Source organism: Leguminivora glycinivorella, chromosome 20 (genome assembly GCF_023078275.1).
Source record: "Leguminivora glycinivorella isolate SPB_JAAS2020 chromosome 20, LegGlyc_1.1, whole genome shotgun sequence".
Classification (NCBI taxonomy): Eukaryota; Metazoa; Arthropoda; class Insecta; order Lepidoptera; family Tortricidae; genus Leguminivora; species Leguminivora glycinivorella.
This window is the reverse complement of record NC_062990.1, coordinates 1,117,073-1,136,477: the sequence shown is the minus strand read 5'-3', so window position 1 is coordinate 1,136,477 and position 19,405 is coordinate 1,117,073. Positions and strand designations below refer to the sequence as shown.

The following is a 19,405-nucleotide window of genomic DNA, read 5'->3' as shown; positions in this document are numbered from 1 at the left end:
ATTTATTAGATTAAAATGTGAAAATTCTCCGTAGCAGCCATTGTGCTGATATATTTTCAATTTCCGCTGCGTACGTGTATGGAGGTTGTCCGGATTTCCCGTTCTAGTTTAGAGCCAGGTTGGGGTCATATTTTTGCGCAATATCGACATAATATCCATCCTACTATCCATCCATCCATACTAATATTATAAATGCGAAAGTAACTCTGTCTGTCTGTCTGTCTGTCTGTCTGTCTGTCTGTCTGTCTGTCTGTCTGTCTGTCTGTCTGTTACGCTTTCCCGCTTAAACCACACAACCGATTTTGATGAAATTTGGAACAGACAATCTTTAGACCCTGAGACAGAACATAGGCTACTTTTTATTTCGAAAAAAAGGGATGAAGGGGTTGAAAAAGAGGTTGAAAGTTTGTATGGGATTTCTTAATTTTAAATGATAAAACCATGAAACTTTATATTTTAGCACTTGATAAGAAATCATTAAACATATATTTAAAGTCACATACAGGTCGAACGCGATTAATTAACATTATTTTTACCTTTAAAATAAACATGGTGGGAAATAAACATTAACTAAAAGCGGGTAGATTATATTTATTTGTCTACCCCGAACATTTATATAAATTAATATCGGGTAGTTTTGTGTTGTTTACATCTCCGGTGACATTTTGCTGGGACGTCAGTCTTCCGCGACCACGGCCAGTGCAACCTGGCCGAAACGTTGGGAAAAAAGGTAAAAATAATGTTAATTAATCGCGTTCGACCTGTATGTGACTTTAAATATGTGTACAAAGCGCGAGAACTTAAAGTGTTATATCATTAAACATCTTGATAAGGGATAGGGATAGGGATAGGGATAGGGATAGGGATAGGGATAGCGATAGGGATAGCGATAGGGAAAGCGATAGGGATAGCGATAGGGATAGCGATAGGGATAGCGATAGGGATAGCGATAGCGATAGCGATAGCGATAGCGATAGCGATAGCGATAGCGATAGCGATAGCGATAGCGATAGCGATAGCGATAGCGATAGCGATAGCGATAGCGTTAGCGTTAGCGTTAGCGATACGGATACGGATACGGATACGGATACGGATACGGATACGGATACGGATAATATGGGTATCGTTAGAGGGATACGGATAATCGGTCGGCGGTCTCTTACAATCAATGTGCTCTTAGACGATCGTTGTTTGCTTGCTTGAAGATTACGTTTGCGATAAGTATAAACAAAATGTAAAAAATTGTAAGGGATAATAGAAAAAAGTACTTTTTACCCACCGATCATAGTGTCGAAATACGGGCTATGTGGGATGTTTATAAAGGTTTCCCCAACGTATATAGAATTACCTACGCTGTGGTCGATGTGTAATATTTCTACAATCATTGCAAGCAAAAGTATTATGTGCAATCGAAATAATCGCAGATAAATATACCTACAGAGAAACCTACGGTCCCTACGGATCCAAATGAAAATCTTAATGAATACTTTTATTACGCGGGCGAAGCCGCGGGTAAAAGCTAGTAATATTATAAATGCGAAAGTAACTCTGTCTGTCTGTCTGTCTGTCTGTCTGTTACGCTTTCCCGCTTAAACCACGCAACCGATTTTGATGAAATTTGGAACAGACAATCTTTAGACCCTGAGACAGAACATAGGCTACTTTTTATTTCGAAAAAAAGGGATGAAGGGGTTGAAAAAGAGGTTGAAAGTTTGTATGGGATTTCTTAATTTTAAAAGATAAAACCATGAAACTTTATATTTTAGCACTTGATAAGAAATCATTAAACATCTTGATAAGGTCGAACGCGATTAATTAACATTATTTTTACCTTTTTTCTTTTTTTTGTGTGTCGTGCGGTGGGAAATAAACATTAACTAAAAGCGGGTAGATTATATTTATTTGTCTACCCCGAACATTTATATAAATTAATATCGGGTAGTTTTGTGTTGTTTACATCTCCGGTGACATTTTGCTGGGACGTCAGTCTTCCGCAACCACGGCCAGTGCAACCTGGACGAAACGTTGGGAAAAAAGGTAAAAATAATGTTAATTAATCGCGTTCGACCTGTATGTGACTTTAAATATGTGTACAAAGCGCGAGAACTTAAAGTGTTATCTTAATAAGGGATAGGGATAGGGATAGCGATAGGGATAGCGATAGGGATAGCGATAGCGATAGGGATAGCGATAGCGATAGGGATAGCGATAGCGTTAGCGATACCGATAGCGATAGCGATAGGGATAGAGATAGGGATAGGGATACGGATGCGGATAGCGATAGGGATAGCGATAGCCATAGCGATAGCGATACCGATAGCGATAGCGATAGGGATAGAGATAGGGATAGGGATACGGATACGGATACGGATACGGATACGGATACGGATACGGATAATATGGGTATCGTTAGAGGGATACGGATAATCGGTCGGCGGTCTCTTACAATCAATGTGCTCTAAGACGATCGTTGTTTGCTTGCTTGAAGATTACGTTTGCGATAAGTATAAGCAAAATGTAAAAAATTGTAAGGGATAATAGAAAAAAGTACTTTTTACCCACCGATCATAGTGTCGAAATACGGGCTATGTGGGATGTTTATAAAGGTTTCCCCAGCGTATATAGAATTACCTACGCTGTGGTCGATGTGTAATATTTCTACAATCATTGCAAGCAAAAGTATTATGTGCAATCGAAATAATCGCAGATAAATATACCTACAGAGAAACCTAAGGATCCAAATGAAAATCTTAATGAATACTTTTATTACGCGGGCGAAGCCGCGGGTAAAAGCTAGTACTCCATAATTTCGCGGTTTTAATCATGTCTTAAACCCTTAATCTCTAAAGAATCAATAGTCTATTTTACCAATAATAGGCTTGTTTCCTACTAGTCAAATCAGCTTCTTTTTAAGAACTGTCAAAACGATTTGCTAATACGGAATTACTATGAAATACTGAGGAGTGACGTCACGGTCAATTCATTTACTTTATATCTTTCTCTTTGACTTAATTAATAGAAATTATATTAAAACATAACTAATGTCCATATTTTTCTTCTAATTACGTGGTGCTTTATTCGTGCATTGCATAAAATATTTTATTTTAAGTATAGGAAACTAGCCTATAGTTGAATGAAGATTGAACGCAACATTGAGATATTATGTTACCGAGGGAAATGCCATTCATACTATTGTACTTATACAGTGCAGTACAGTGATAATCAGTATGCAACTTGCTAGACACATTACTATTTGGTCAGAAATTAAATTTTTTGAAATCAGGCTCGAAGGACCATTTCCGTTATGTTGTGTTTTTTTTTATCTGTCACACACTAATTGGAAGTACTAGACTACAGGTACAAAATAACTCTTAAGCCGGCAACAGACAGTGTTAAAATTCATAATCTGAAAAATCCTAATCTCTTATACAAATCAGATCGAGTGCACGGATTTCCATACAATTTCGCAACTCTCCACACACACTCTTATTTTTTAAGATTATGAATTTTCAGATTGATCTGACAGATTGCATACAACTCTTTTTTTTTTCAGATTATGAATTTTAAGACCGTGTTTGTTGCCAGCCTTATAGTTTACTCCTTTGCGAGTCTGAGTCATAATTTTAACCTGCTCTGTGTAACAAAAGTGGCACATGTGGAAGACCCTTAACAGCAATTAAATCCTCACTTATTACGTAGAAACTCCTTTGTTATTCTTAACGACCACATAATACATATAATTTAAATAATCAACCATAGACGTAAACAAAATTTCTTTTTAATTCACCCTCAAAGAAAGTGGTTAATGCAAAGTCTCGAGTTATAATCTCGGGCAGCACGCGAGACTATAAGTAACTTGGCACTCAATACAACCCTTGAAGAACTGAAGCAGTCCGCCTTCGAACGCCGAACGCCCCGCCCGCGCCATGTCCGCCATTTTGAAAAAAAAAAGCAATAATAAAACGCAATGACATGCGGCAGGGTTCGCGCGCATTTTAAAAAGTCAAAACGTCGACTAGTGCTTTCAAAAGTTGCAATATGATAACTTTATCGGTTAGTGATGTGATCATATCGGTTTTTAAGTGAATATGATACACAATAGGACTGTCTACATTTTGCCAAATGAACTGCTGCCAAAGCGGTATGGCAATGATAACGGGTAATTTTTAAAATCATGTGGCACTTTCTGAATACATTACCAGTCGACTTAGTCTGCTGACCTTAATAGGTACATGGCACACATACGCTGTAATGTGGCATTCTTAGTAGGTAATTTTAATATAAGTACCGTGACCTAAACGTAAAGGCATGGATTTGTATAATGAACCATAACACAGTTGTTTTAGGGCCAAATGTCATAGAAATAACAATTGACGAAGGGCGTACGTTGATTTATTTCTTTATTCACTTATGTACACGTCATATCTTTTCTGAACGTTTTAATTCATAAAGAACAGTCAAATATACTTTTTTGTCTTATCATCAGCTGTTTTTGACTTTATTGTATTAATCACCAAGTAACTGCTCATTAGTAAATATAATGTTCTCACGCAACTTGTAGGAGGAAACAACAAAATTATATGGTCCTTCGTGCCGGATAAACACGCAAACGCGTAACTTTGTATGGACTCCAAAGAAACTTGTTTCCGTTGCTCCTGAGAGCACAGATTACTAATATGTTACTTGCTGAGGGTAGATAGACACAGGGTTACAAACACATACAGTCTACAAATGCACAAAAGAGATTGTATGACAGATCATTACAAGTCTGTCTGTGCAGAAAGAAAAGAGTCGTAGATTTTTTTTAAATTAGTAACAGAAAAACATTTGTCTACATTCTCACCTGACCCTCTAGCACAACTTGCCTTGTCGCGCGCGAGTCCATACTTGAAGTCGCGCTTGATGTATGACTCGCGCGCGACAAGGCAAGTTGTGCTAAAGGGTCTAATGGAAAGTGGCGTTGCAGTCTAGAATGGAGCATGTTTACCCAAAAGTTTTTTTGTTTCCCATATATTCCACTACTCTTTTCTCTCCGCGCAAAAGCGGTATAGGCATAGCTTTTTCAGTCATAGAAGGCCACAAATTTGAATAAAGTATTCCTGAAGTATCAACAAAATGTCTGCTAAAAAATTCGCACCTTTTTCAATGCCGAAGTTTACAGCCCCCAAATTTCATACATTCATTCATTCGACCATCATTGATTGAAGAAATACTAACCCCCTTATTCATACGAAAGTTACTAAACTGATTAGTTAAGTCTTTTCTCCCTTTCCCACATATACATAAGTCAACTTAGCAGAAAGGGACAAAACACTTTTTTATGAATAAGGGGTTAAATGAACTAAATGGTTGTTTTCCAAATTCTAGTTACCCCGGCCAATCCACGCTGCAAAGGTAACGGAAGCTCGCATGTCGGCGTTTGAATGCGATACACGAATGCACAGAGTATAAACACAACTTTGTGCCTACCATGAGATTTTAACACGTTAGGGTCTCCCCAAACCTATCGACGCAATCGGCTTTCACCGACCAAAAATTGCTCGTTAGTATGATGACGCTCACGCGTCAGAAAGCTGAATGCATGTTCAATTATATCATTCAACAAGCGATTTTCGGTCGGCGCGGCGAAAGCCAATTCCGCGTTGATAGGTTTGGGGAGACCCTTACTCGACAGTATAAACGTCACGGAAAATGTATGGAGAAAGTAAACAGCGCTCCTAAAGGGTTACACAGTACAGAGCTGGATCTAGGGATGGGAAAGGGACGAGCCGGGGTCCATGCTCCGGGCGACAAACCTAGAGGAGCGCCAAATCGAACTTACATAGTCAAGTCCAAGCAGAGTCCGAGGCACCAAAATCATTTTTTTTTTGTTCCGTGGTAAATTCTAGATCCGGTGTTGTAACTAGAGTCATAATTGACAGACATTGTTTGTGACGTTTGCACTATCGAGTTGCGTGTTAAAAATTAGAACTTATGGTTGCTACACTATACACAAAATGTAAACTACACAACTTAGGGGTTTTATTCACGAACCATCTTACTTTGTTGAAATGAGAAAACTCATTTATATTTTTGTTTTTAAATGTTATTTGTTATGTTGGTGGTTTGGATATTTACAACGCTTCAAACAAACATGAGGACAAACTTCTGTATAAATAAACAGAGTATCACATTTGAACTAATAGCTTTACATCTTCAACATCTAGTTAGATTTAGATGGATCGGTAATAAGGCCCTTTTGCTATCCTAAACTGCGTTGACACTCATAACTTTACGCTATTACTAGCATGACAAAATTAAACAAAACATAATAACACATCCTAACCCACACTTACCGTTTGAGATGAAACACTAAAAATAAACAAAGCATGAAATAAATAAATAAAGACTTGGCATGTATTTAATCTAAAACGACCCCAATTTAAATCTACATACTTAAATAGGTATGCAAATAATAAAACCCGTCTAAGCTAACAATAAAATGTTAAATTTTATTGCCACAGTGCAAAATCTCTGCTCCGAGTTAGATTAGACTTTATTGTATTGTGTAACGCCTTTGAACTTTTAGTGTCGGCAGCGGAAATTATGTAGTACTGACGTCAAATTGCCATTCAGAGTGTTATAATGCCTATAATGGCTATCGATAAAAGGCAGATTTAGCTTTTTTTCGTGCAACCTTCAACTTTTAGGATGTCATGAAATAGTTATTTGTTATACAAGGGGGCAAAGTTGTATTTTAACGCCGAGTGTGGAATTGAAAAACGAGCAAGTGAAAGGATTCTATAGTTGAACCACGAGCGAAGCGAGTGGTTCGAGAATAGAATCCTGAACTTGCGAGTTTTTTTAACACACGAGAAGTAAAATACATTTGCACCCGAGTGTAACACAAAACTTTTCCTCTCACTATAGCGAGGAAACTACAACGCAAAAAATGCATTTATCACTGCTTCCAGTAGTTCCACAGGTGGTAAATCATCTTTATTACTAGATTCACCTACTTTTATCAATATTAAAGCAGTTAATTTGACTTTATTCAAGGTCAAATTACTTTACCCACTAGTGGATAAAATGCGTTTTTACCCGCTGGTATTAAAGGACAAAACACGTGTTTCCGAGCTAGTGAGGGGAAAATGTGTTTAGCTTAGCATAGCAGTAGATACAAGTACCCCTTGACTTACTGAAAAACCCGTGAACCGTGATAGGAATAAATTGTAAAAATCACATGCTTCCAATTTTATCACTTATCCACGTGGATAAGACTTCTATCACTCTTACACTGACATACTTGCCAAAGCGTGACGGAAGCTTTATCCACATAGATAAGTGATAAAATTGGAAGCATGTAATACGCCAGCAGAGGTTTGGGTAACATAAAAATTTGGCACTTAAAACTATCATCCCAATGTCTCTAAAGGTCACGATATTGAATCTTGCCTAAGTGACCCAATAATAAGCAAAAGCATAACTTCCAGATTCCCTCAAAGCACGAGCACCACCCCAAAACCTCCCGCGCGTGCGCACCGCCAATCCCAAGACAAGCCACAGGATGAAGACCCGAAGAAACCCACGATCGGCTCCCGACTCCTGGGCAAGTGCCGCCAGTGCTGCCCTTGCGGCACGCCAGAGGACGATGATAAGATGGAGGAGGGGAAAGGAGTTATGAGTAAGCTGAACTGCTGTAAGAGGAAGAAGGAGGAAGAACAGAGGATTAGAGATGTGGAGAGAGCTGCGGGGAAGGTAAGTTCAAATATAATGACTACTGTTACCTACACTTGCTTATGTTTACAATTAGATATTACATGTCGGATACAAAAATAACAATCCAAAGTACTCCTTCTGAAGTCCCTATACGAATGAAATCTTATTAGAATTGAGTACTATCACCATTCCTATTTTAGGAACAATTTAGAAGCTTGCATAGAAGAAGCTTGCTCGTTTCTATTCTGCCATTAGCTTACAATACAATAAACTCGATTTACGAGTAGCTCTTCCTGTTCTAAAATCTAAGCAATTCTAAACCTAACTTTAGGTACGATTTGTGCAAAATGGAAAATACCTTTCCTTGTTCTGCTTTTATATTATAATTTATAACATCCATCTCTTACCTTGGAACAGTCTTCTTACCTCTAAAAATCAATCTAGACTTCGAAACTCATATAACTCTTGACTGTCCACAGGCGGCAATAGAATTCGAAAACGAAACAAAACGCAAACGCAAACTCCGCGATGTCATCTGCTGCTGCGGCCGCCGACGCGTCAGCGACAGCAGCATCTCTGGAGTCCCTTACAGCGTCAGCGAAGATGTGGCGCAAACTGGGTGTTGTGGAAAGAGACGACCGGTGGTGGAGAGGCGAGACAGTATACTCAGCGATCGAGAGCCTGCCACGTAAGTTTTTGAATAAGACATCTAATTTCAAACGACAAAACGGTCAACTAAGGATTAGGAGTACAGTAGTAATAAGGAGGCATAGTGACAGTATCTCTGGAGTCTCTTACAGCGTCAGTGGAGATGCTGCCCAAGCTGGCTTCACTTCACACATCAGGAAAATAACTGATTCAATATCTTCATGGAGGGTTGTACCTTCGAGGTTTAAAAGCTATAAACAATGACTAGGCCACCTCTTGGTTACCACAATTCTTCGCGTGACTTGTTGTCCGCAGCAACCTATGTTTTTATATTTAAATGCCACTGCTTTGTAAAAACTAAAGATGGCTGTCGCGTGACAAAAGGGATAGTAGCCATTTATGCTACACAACCCTTTCTCGATTGTTATAATTGTTTTTGCAAAATATTACACTCTACACTTTATTACTTTTTTTTATGGAAACAATACCACGGAAAAATAATTATATTTTCTGTAAATTGGCACCCAACGTGGGATTTTCCAAGTTCCACGTTGGGCGCCAAGTTGTAGTACATAGTTCCTAATCTAATTAATTATGCGAATCTGAATAAGGCAGATCCAACTGGTTCTTGTGGCAGAAGACCAAGGTCTGTAACTCTGTAGATCTGTAGAGTTCTGTAATCAGTAAATATTTCACACAATTTTAAAACGGTTGAAAATCACAAATCTGATTTTTTGGGTCATTTCACTTATCAAAAAATTTCAGTGCCCTTTAAAAGAGGATCGTTACACGACTACTATCAACGTAAGTCATACGTGACATGTGGCCTAAAATCACAGTTCTGAACCGTTTTTCGCTATTTACCCATGCTATACACTCTTTTGTTTCTTATAACAGATGCTGCAACAATCGGCTCTGCACGTGGTTGCGCGGGATGTGTCGACGTCGCTCAGAACACTCTTCTAGCCGTAGGACCAGCTTATTTTCCAAGAACAAGAGCTTATCTCCCACTCTGCCACCTGAGGTAAGCATTTTGTTTATTAAGCCTGTACTTAATAGTCTCAGCAACACTATTCGAGTCAACGTACCAGCCTGATCCCTGAGGACAAGCAAGCAATCCGTAAGCAATAGCAGGATCATAATTTAAACCGGTTTTGTGTTTATGCAAAGAAGAATCCTGGAAGCATTTAACGGGATAGGAAAACGGGAAAAGGTTGGTAAGGACTGTGCGAGAGATGATACGAAACGGAAGCAAGTTAAAGATAAGATGACGACCATCCTATTATTAGTCGATCGAACGTTACAAGTTTTACCGTCATCGACTATAACCCACTACTAAGACTTAGGCTAGGCTTTTTAACCATACGTACAGAACCTTGAACGGATTTACCAAAAAACAAGAACTGCCCCCAACTAGCTGACCTTAGCCGGCGACATTTCCACGTAAATCATTGACCCTCGCATAATGTGGCGGGCAGTTTACACGCGAGCGAAGTCATTTTGTAGTCGCAATGGACATCGATATTGACATGAGTTGACACTGGACGACTTTGATTGCTACTAGCATTGTGGAACCGACAAGATTTAAGGATGAATATGAGTAGTTTTATTTACGTTTAAAATAACATTTACACAGGCGGGGCTGTCTAAAACGCTGCTAACTTTTCTTGGACTATGACTATACTAATTTCCTTTGCGATACGAGATAACTCTTTCGTTAGATAGTCATGTTTAGTTTGGGGTCTTTTAGACGTGTAGACGAAACACATAGAGACAATCCAAAAAGGCGAATAAATTGACCACTTTGTTTGCTAGAAAATCAAGACAACATAGTTATTTTTAAATAAACTTATTTCCCAGTATATAGTTCGTATTTATTATTAAAAGTAGCAAATAGTACCTACTTAAGAAACTTATTTAATTATGATGCAACATTCGTGACACAAAGTAATAATAATTCTTGTACAAGAATTGCCACCAGAGCTTGAAGAAAACGATAAGGGTTTATAAACTTCGTGTTATATTCTTGTTTAATATTGTTTTCTATTTTTAAAAGCTAGGTCAAACTTGATAACATTCGCAGTAGCAATTAAAGAAAATATTTTTAGACACAGTCAACTTTACATAGGCACAACAATTGTAAATATTGTCACCCAACATGGGACTTTATGATAAACTTTTAATTTTTGCTTTATTTAACGATAAGAACACAATATTACTTGTGTTGAAATTCATTATGTTGTATGAGATCTATAAATCTTCAATCAAATTTTAAAACCTCTATATGAACATTAAAAATCAACCTTTATTTTGGCGCCCAACATGGGGCTTTGTTTGAATAATATCAATTAATTTATTCACAAAATCACTAAATGAAATCATAATTTATGTTGAACGTTATTAAATTTTACAATGAAATAGGTATTGAACACAATTTTTACAACATTTAAATAAACATTAAAAAGTAACCTTTGTTTTGGCGCCAAACCCATTGGGACTTTGTTTGAATATTATATTTTCATTTATCAACAAAAACAGTAACTTAAATCATAATTTACGTTGAATATTATCAATGAAATATTTATTCAAGCACAACTTCTTGGCCTGCAAACTTTTTGATGCATTACCACAGATAAGGTCTGGCTGGCTGTGTTGCGTTTAGTTACTGCACAATGTCAACTGGCTGTCGCGTGCGGTGCCGCCTTTTTTCTTGCCGCGATTCGGATCTTCCGTATACATTAAAAATGCTAAGTGGAAAATTTAAGGGATAGGAGAGTTGGATCGATGATTGTTTTCTAGCTGTTCTTTCTAAACAGAAGCAAGGGTGTTTTACGAATCAGAGGAAACTTCCTCCAAGAATGACATCAAAACAATTACTGAAAATTGTAGACAGTTAAAAATAGTCTTAGACTCTACTGTGAACACTAAGTAAACTTCTTTTATTTATTACATACATGGAAAACCAACAGCGGAAGTTAACATGTTACAATCTAAAATAATAAATGTAAAAGTTCGCACTTATAAATATCTATTTTTTAAACAAATTTGAAAACTACTCTGAGACTATTGCGAAATTTGCGAAATAATACATTTTGTTACCCTTCTTTATCGCTTAAAGCAAGTAGAGAGGCAAACAATGAAATTTCTCATTAAGAATGGCTTATGGAACCCTAAAACTACTGTTATCGTTTGTAAATATTATCAGTTACTACAACTTTGTCACTTCTGTACTTGCAATAAATGAAACTGGGTTACCCGCAAGGTTGTTCAACAGTTCGATATTCAATCAAACATATGGATATTAGCGAAATGAAAGACAAGTCAGTCTGTGGCCTACGACAGTGCGAAATAGTTTAAACCGCAGAAATGTTAAATGTGTTAAAATTTTAAAACTTGACTTTTAAACCACAAGAGAGTTCGCAACTTTGTTGACCATATTCATTAATAAATTATATTTAGACATTTTAAACATCAACATAATTTTAATTTCGTTTTTCGAACTTTGTTGGAAATGTAAAAACTCTTATATACCAACTGCATTAAAAATACAAAAAGTTATTTAACTTAATAAGGACACATGTAAGTTAAGAAAACAACTTTAATAATCAGATAAAACTGGAAAGTCATGATAAAACCGAAACGCATAAATGTTTAATACGCAAGTTTGAGGCTTGTTCGCTACCTACAACTTTAGTTAAACTAAAAGTCTTAAAAAGTGACCATGTCAACTCTAAAGCCCGTGACTCCGGTGCCGTCCCCGCGCCCCAGCAGGTCCTCCAGGGCTCCGTCGCGGGCCCGGGTGGTGCTTATGATGGACGCCATGAAGGCCGACATAGACCTGGACGAAGATGTGGATGTAGGTTCAAGTTTCGACTGCCAAACACTAGCCATGTTTGTTTTGTTTGCGCGGTATGGTAAAAAAACACAATTCGTTAATTATGAAGAACACTGAAGACTTCAAGGAGTAAACATATTGATACCGTGCGTGACAGAGTAGTGCTGATTGTCTTAAATAGGTACACGTCATCTTATGGTCATGTCCAACATTAAGGGCCCATTTAGACGGTACGAGTACTCGCATACGAGTTTTATTACATTGCGGTATTTGATGGCTGTGTAGATTGTATGTAACCTCAACAGCCCGCAATGTAACTAAAATCGTATTCGAGTTCACACGCCGTTTAAATCAGGCCTAAAGCTAGCGGCGGCCTTTGGAACTAATTTGACACCATACAATTTAAAATGGAAAGCAAATAGTACCTAATTACAGAGAGTAGGTACAGTCAGCTGTAGAGTTGCAAGTGTTGACGTGCATAAGTTTGCATGAGGGGTTACTTTAACTATGCAGTTTACTGTAATTACAAGTGACAGGCGGCTTTGCTGTAGAAAGACGAAAAGTTACCTGCCAGAGCTGCTTTAAAATAAATCTGATATTCAGCTGTATCTATATCGCCCTTATTCATCTGATATACTGTCTACATATATTTACTGTCATTCCAGGACACCCGAAAGAAACTGGATCCATCCCTGGTGGAACACACGAGTATGATGCGAGCTGCCATCCCGGCGCTACCCATCGTGTTGGCCTACTGGTGTCTTTTCTGCAACGTAGTCGTACCTGGATTGGGTAAGTCTTCTTTTTTATTATGTATACCTAAGTGCGTTTTCACATTATCCAATTATTTAAGCCGCCATATTTGATTTTAGCTGAAATCCGTCCTACATCCGATAACGGATCGGATAATGTGAAAACGCACTAACAGTTATCCACTTTTCTTCTTAACTTCCCCTGTGCTTTCTTGGTTTCTTTCTTGCCTTCTATCATCATCATCCTCCTTGCGTTATCTCGGCATTTGCCACGGCTCATAGGAGCCTGGGGGTCCGCTTTGACAACTAATCCCAAGATTTGGCGTAGGCACTAGTTTTACGAAAGCGACTGCCACCTGACTTTCAAACCCGAAGGGTAACTATATAGGCCTCATTGGAATTAGTCCGGTTTCCTCACGATGTTTTACTTCTTGCCTTTTATGTCATAACATAAATCGACAGGGCGCTCATCCACACACCTTACAACCTACATGGTCGCGCACCGTACGGTTTCAGAGGAATTTCCTCCCACGAACGCTCCGGCTGTGGAATGAGCTCCCTGTCGAGGTATTCCCGATGAACTACAGTATGGGGTTCTTCAAAAAAGTGTACAAGTTTCTAATGGGTCGGCAACGCGCACGTGACACCCCTTGAGTTGCGGGCGTCCATAGGTTGCGGTGACCGCTTTCCATCAGGCGGGCCGTATACCTGTTTGCCACCGACGTGGTATTTAAAAAAAAAAAGGTATTTTTTGGCTGGAATCCGTCAACTTCTAACCTGCCGCGCAAAGCCTCAGGCTCTAGCTCAAGGGCGGGTCCAGCTTCGTACCCAGGGGGAGAGAGGGTTTCACGTAGTCAATTTGTATAACAAACCTAGGTTCCAGGGAGGGCTATAACCTCCATAACTTTATTCCTTTGTTAACTAAACTACAAACTCTGGTAATACTCGTAATCACAGACCAACCCCTATAGACATCCATTACAAGACGACTCGCGGTCGCCAGCCTTCCTAGTATTTGCACTGATATAAGCGCGGGCGCTCGCCGTGCCCGATCAGTATCGACCAAGTAACAGCACTAAAAAATTGGAAAAGGGTATTTTGATGCCTTAAAGATGTCCACCTGTAGTGTGAAATGGTGTGGAAAGGTAACAAGAAGCTCAAATTTAAAAACAGACGGCATTACATTCCACAAATAAGTCATATTTATAATTTATTCAGAGCCGGCATAGGTCAACTTACATTGGCCACTTACGCGTCAGTAGAGGGACAGTCATACTTCTGTCCCTTTTCATCTGGCGCGACTGCCCGCCGTCCTTGAAACGGCCAATCACAGCGCGCTTAACACATTCCCCGCCCGCTCCTCGCACCCCAAACACTGGTGACTCGTATCGCGAACAAAATATACAAGATTGCGACTCTATAGGAGGTTCTCTGTGCTCGTAATAGTCTGTGGTTGTTACTAATAGAATATTCATGTTCCAGGGACGGTGTTCAGCGGGATGTTCTGCCTGTGTTTCGGTATCCCCAGGTTCGGGGCCCACGACGGCGCCAAACACAGGATAGGTGAGCAGAATTGTCCAAAACAAAAGAATCTTGAATTATTGTCAAATAATCAAGATACCTAGTTGAGCATTTCTTTTTTCTTTGCCATTTTTTTTATTTCGATTTTTTTTGGGAATTTTAGGTCAATTGTACTCAGAATCACTAGTACTTTCAATCACACTGTGAGACAAGAAGTGTCCCAGAATTTCCATACATTTTTGTTACTTTCCTCTTTTGTTACCCCATACATCATGTATGGAAAATGGTAACAAAATAAGAAAAAATCGTATGGGACAATTTTTTTAACTACTAGGATTGAAAAAGCTAGTGATTCTGAGTAGAAATTGCATTTTTTTTTTCAAAAATATCACATTTCATAAAAGTGGCAAAAAAGAAATGATCAGTTGCCTAATTGGCGCAGTTATTGATGGATTCTATACTAGGTATCATAGGGGAATAAGTGAGGGAAGAGTTGTAACTAAATACATCAGTAAATGCGGGTTATTTGTAGTGACATCTAGCGACACAATCACGCCTCAAATTGCGTAAATTCTCAGCACCACTACAGGTGTCAACAGTGTCTCGTCTGCCAAAAATGTTATATTAGAACAGTTTATAACTTATATTACAAGCAGAAGGAATTGAAAACAGAATATTGATTAATACTATTGTAATATTAGCAAAAAATTTATGAGCAATAGACTCTTCGTTCGTCGCGACATCTATTGACAAGTAGCAGTACTGATAATTTACGCTATTTGACGCGTGATTGTCGCTAGATGTCACTACAAATAACCCGCATTTACTAGTTACAACTCTTCCCTTGTTCCTCTATGCTAGGTATGGAGAAAAACAAAGGATCGCCTTTGTTTCTTACTATATTTGCCAATAAAATACTTACTACTAACAGTGAAAACACGAGTTGACATGACATTTACTAAAGCACATATCATTTTATTGCTAGATAATTAGTACAAAATCTCTGATAACTTAAAATTATCAGTAGTAAAACTTAATTTACCACTTATTTTTTTCCAGAACTAGCAACATTATAGCCACGACTGGCGGAATCCCGACGACTTTTACCAGTGTTGCCAACATTAATAAACAAACAATTCCAGGTTCGTTCGTGATCAACCTGCTGGTGGGATGCGGGCAGTTGTTCACGGTCCTGTTCTGTCTGGTGGGGTGGGGCTGGTCCATTTGGTGGGGGGTCATCATGGTCAGAGTGTCCCGTGAGTATTTCCATAAACAATAGCTCTAATGGGTAATTCCATGTAGCAGAGTAATGTAAGTGACCAATTATTTGCATGTTTTTAGGGTTCCGTAGTCAACTAGGAACCCTTATAGTTTCGCCATGTCTGTCTGTCCGTCCGTCCGTCCGTCCGTCCGCGGATAATCTCAGTAACCGTTAGCACTAGAAAGCTGAAATTTGGTACCAATATGTATTTCAATCACGCCGACAAAGTGCAAAAATAAAAACTGGAAAAAAATGTTTTATTAGGGTACCCCCCCTACATGTAAAGTGGGGGCTGCTATTTTTTTTCATTCCAACCCCAACGTGTGATATATTGTTGGATAGGTATTTAAAAATTAATAAGGGTTTACTAAGATGGTTTTTTGATATTAGTATTTTCGGAAATAATCGCTCCTAAAGGAAAAAAAAGTGCGTCCCCCCCTCTAACTTTTGAACCGTATGTTTAAAAAATATGAAAAAAATCACAAAAGTAGAACTTTATAAAGACTTTCTAGAAAAATTGTTTTGAACTTGATAAGTTCAGTAGTTTTTGAGAAAAATACGGAAAACTACGGAACCCTACACTGAGCGTGGCCCGACACGCTCTTGGCCGGTTTTTTTATTCATGGTGCTAATTTAAATATCAATATATCTAAGGATTAAAAGTAGGCTTATCTAGAGATAAATTAAGACTTCAATTTGCATCATAAATAAAAAAACATGCAATGAAGTGGTCACTTACATTACAGTTACGTGGAATTGCCCTGATGGGGTAAGGAGTGGGCTTCGTTTACAAAGGGTCATCCTCTGAAGTCACACGCGTCGAGGGCTGCGGAGGCCGTATCGTATGTTTACGACTGAATTTGTATTAAATTAAAAGTTGATATACATTTTCATTTAAATTTACGTTTACTTTTGGATGATTATTAACTTCTAGAATGATGTGACTTTCTGTGATCTAGCGTCGAGTAGTGACATCATCGTGTCTCCTACTTGACAATAGATGTCTCGGCATATCAAAAGTTACTCATACATTTTGAGAGACATGGTTATATACATTAATTAAGCGTTCTATTGTACTTATTATAATAATTGGTTTTTCAGGTAAATACCGGAAACTGAAAGCAGAGGCGGCGGAGGAAGAGGCTGAGGCGCCACCTGTCACCTCCAACAACCACACGGCGAGGGCCTAACGGACCACTAACTACTAAGATACTACGTATCCAAAAGAAGTTAGAAATACACACTTACGTCTTTATTTCTGCTGGTCCAATTGTTCTCAAGTGGTTGCGAACTACTGGTCCCTGGAAGAACGTAATTTGCAAGTGAAAATACTCGTACCTAACTTCTTTCGATTGGTCCATTGCCACTAAAAGGTTATGAAACCTCTGCCCAGATCAGGGTACGTAGCCGAATGGCACAAACGCTTACGAAACGAAACGCTCGTAGATATATATCTCGATCGCTCTTGCGTATTGGCGCGACGAGCCCCAGACTACCTTTCGCGGCGTTTCGTTTTCGCGTCGCAGAAATACCATTCGGCTACGGCACCTGGTCTGACCTTTTTTAGAGCAGAGGGAGGTAAACCACTCTCGATACTCAATAAAATTATTACCTAGATAACTACTAATAACTTTGACCAGAATGAAAAGGTTAAGTACCTAATCATAAAATGCCTGATTATACTGAATGAGTAATCTTTACAGACGCCAGAAACCATGCAGAATACGCATTTGTTTCGAAACTTAACCTTTTGATCGCCAGAAGACAAAGTAATGCTCAGTATATATGCCCTACCTACCCTCTGGACTCCAGTCGATCGCTAGTAGGTATTTAAGGAAAATTAAATTTCACGAAGGCTCGCGTAAGTCCCTATATAGGTCTGTTACATTGTCGAAACTGACGGCTGCAAAACTTTCCGATGACGGAAAATCTGTGGCGGTCAAAAGGTTAAAATTTTACTAAAGATTGAACGAAAGACAACCAACGAAAACGTATGTAGGAAATAGATACAAATCTCTAATGTTGTATTATTGATGAGACGAGTCCCTACATTTGAATTTTTAAATAATTCGATTCCAATTTTAAACGGGACGAATCTTGTAAAGTCTGCTGGTCAGACACTTTATCGCAAAAGCGATATTTGTTTTGTAAAATCAAAACTTCCAATAATGTTTTCCCGGCCAATTTGTGGCCTTTTTAATGCATCGTAGAAAAGCACAAGAAAGCCCCAAGTGCTAAGTATTATACACGTATGTTTAAGATAGATTAAACTTTTGTATCTGACCAAATTAACATTTTTGAATATACCTGTAACTGCCGCCGATGTATTTGTACAACTTATGCAAAATAATAATTCGCTGTGGTGGATTAGGTAAAGTCTTGATAGCTCAGATGGAAGTGCACTGGGCTAGTGATCGATTTGTCGGGGGTTCAAGTCCCACCCAAACCGGTTTCTTTTTCAGTTTTATTTTATATCTAATCTTTTTAGCATCGTCTGCAGAAGTGCAGACGTTTTTGCGTGATACAACATTAATTTAGTCTTGTTCAAATATATTGGTGGATAGTTTATTAGGTACACGTATAATATGTAGCGGACAAGTAATGTAGCAATTTTCTAATTAAAATATATGCATAAATTACTGACAATAAGGGATCAACCCTTCATGTAACAACAATTTATTTGTATCAAGTAATACGTATTAAAAAGTGACCCATTTTGTTTAATTTTCTTTTATGAAAATAACAGAACAAAGAAAATTACCTTTTAACCGCTGGGTATTTTTCTTAGTAGACCGTGTTCTTGTCGCCGCTACGAAGTTTTTTATTATTCACCACAAACTAAAGCGAAATCAACTGAATATTGTAAGTCTTACATACCATATGGTTAAAAGGTTAACGGAAATATGGATCACTTTTTAAATTCCATAAGTTAGGTACTTACTTACGAAAGAAATAACACATACATTATTTAAAGTACTTATATTTATTTATAAACAAAAAACACAAATTAAATTAAGATGTAAATGTGATTATATGGGACTATTTCGATAGTTTAAAATTGGCAAAATATTTTAATTTATGTTGTCAAATGAATGATGATTTATGTTGTCTTTATATATAGTTCTTCCAAGAAAATGATAATTATATCTTCCAATTGCGAAAGGAAATCAGTATTCAATAACCATTTGCTTATTTACTAGCAAATGAGTTTTAACTGTAAAAATGCGTGATTTGACAACCTGTTATGAAAAATTAAGATGTTGATTTACAAAAATATTCTAAGTTAAGTTTGAATATAATTCTATAATTATAGTCGCTTATGTACAACGAGTAATCAATAAAAATTTACTTTGATCAGTTTGTTTATCTATGAACATTTCAATTTGGCGCCAAATGTACCTATTGTTTTAAAGCTATTCGAGGCTTAATTTTTACATCCTTGACTTTGTCAAGCTATTTAAGAAATACTTAAAGACGCACAATTTTAAATAGGTACTAACTGGAACAGCCTGATACAAAAGAAAATGGGTGGTTTTCAATGCCTGTACAATAGTTGTCAGATTTTTTTTTCTATGTCATGGAAACCCAGCAAAACAAATTCTTGCGAAAAAGAGGCTGGGGATTTGAAAATAGGCTAGTTTCCTATAGTTAAAATAAAATATTTTATGCAGTGCACGAAGTAAAGCACCA

At 37.9% G+C, this 19,405-nt stretch overlaps 1 protein-coding gene across 1 annotated transcript in view; it reads left to right on the top strand.

Moving 5' to 3' along the window:
• LOC125237030 (protein stum) overlaps window positions 1-19,321 on the top strand; it is a 76,580-nt gene extending 57,259 nt beyond the window's left edge. The window contains exons 4-10 of the mRNA XM_048143952.1: window positions 7,473-7,737; window positions 8,178-8,386; window positions 9,244-9,370; window positions 12,847-12,973; window positions 14,416-14,496; window positions 15,597-15,710; window positions 16,817-19,321. Of these exons, the coding sequence (XP_047999909.1) occupies window positions 7,473-7,737; window positions 8,178-8,386; window positions 9,244-9,370; window positions 12,847-12,973; window positions 14,416-14,496; window positions 15,597-15,710; window positions 16,817-16,905 (1,012 nt within the window). The 3' untranslated portion in view covers window positions 16,906-19,321. The remainder of the gene's footprint in view (window positions 1-7,472; window positions 7,738-8,177; window positions 8,387-9,243; window positions 9,371-12,846; window positions 12,974-14,415; window positions 14,497-15,596; window positions 15,711-16,816) is intronic.
• Window positions 19,322-19,405: the final 84 nt, after the last annotated feature.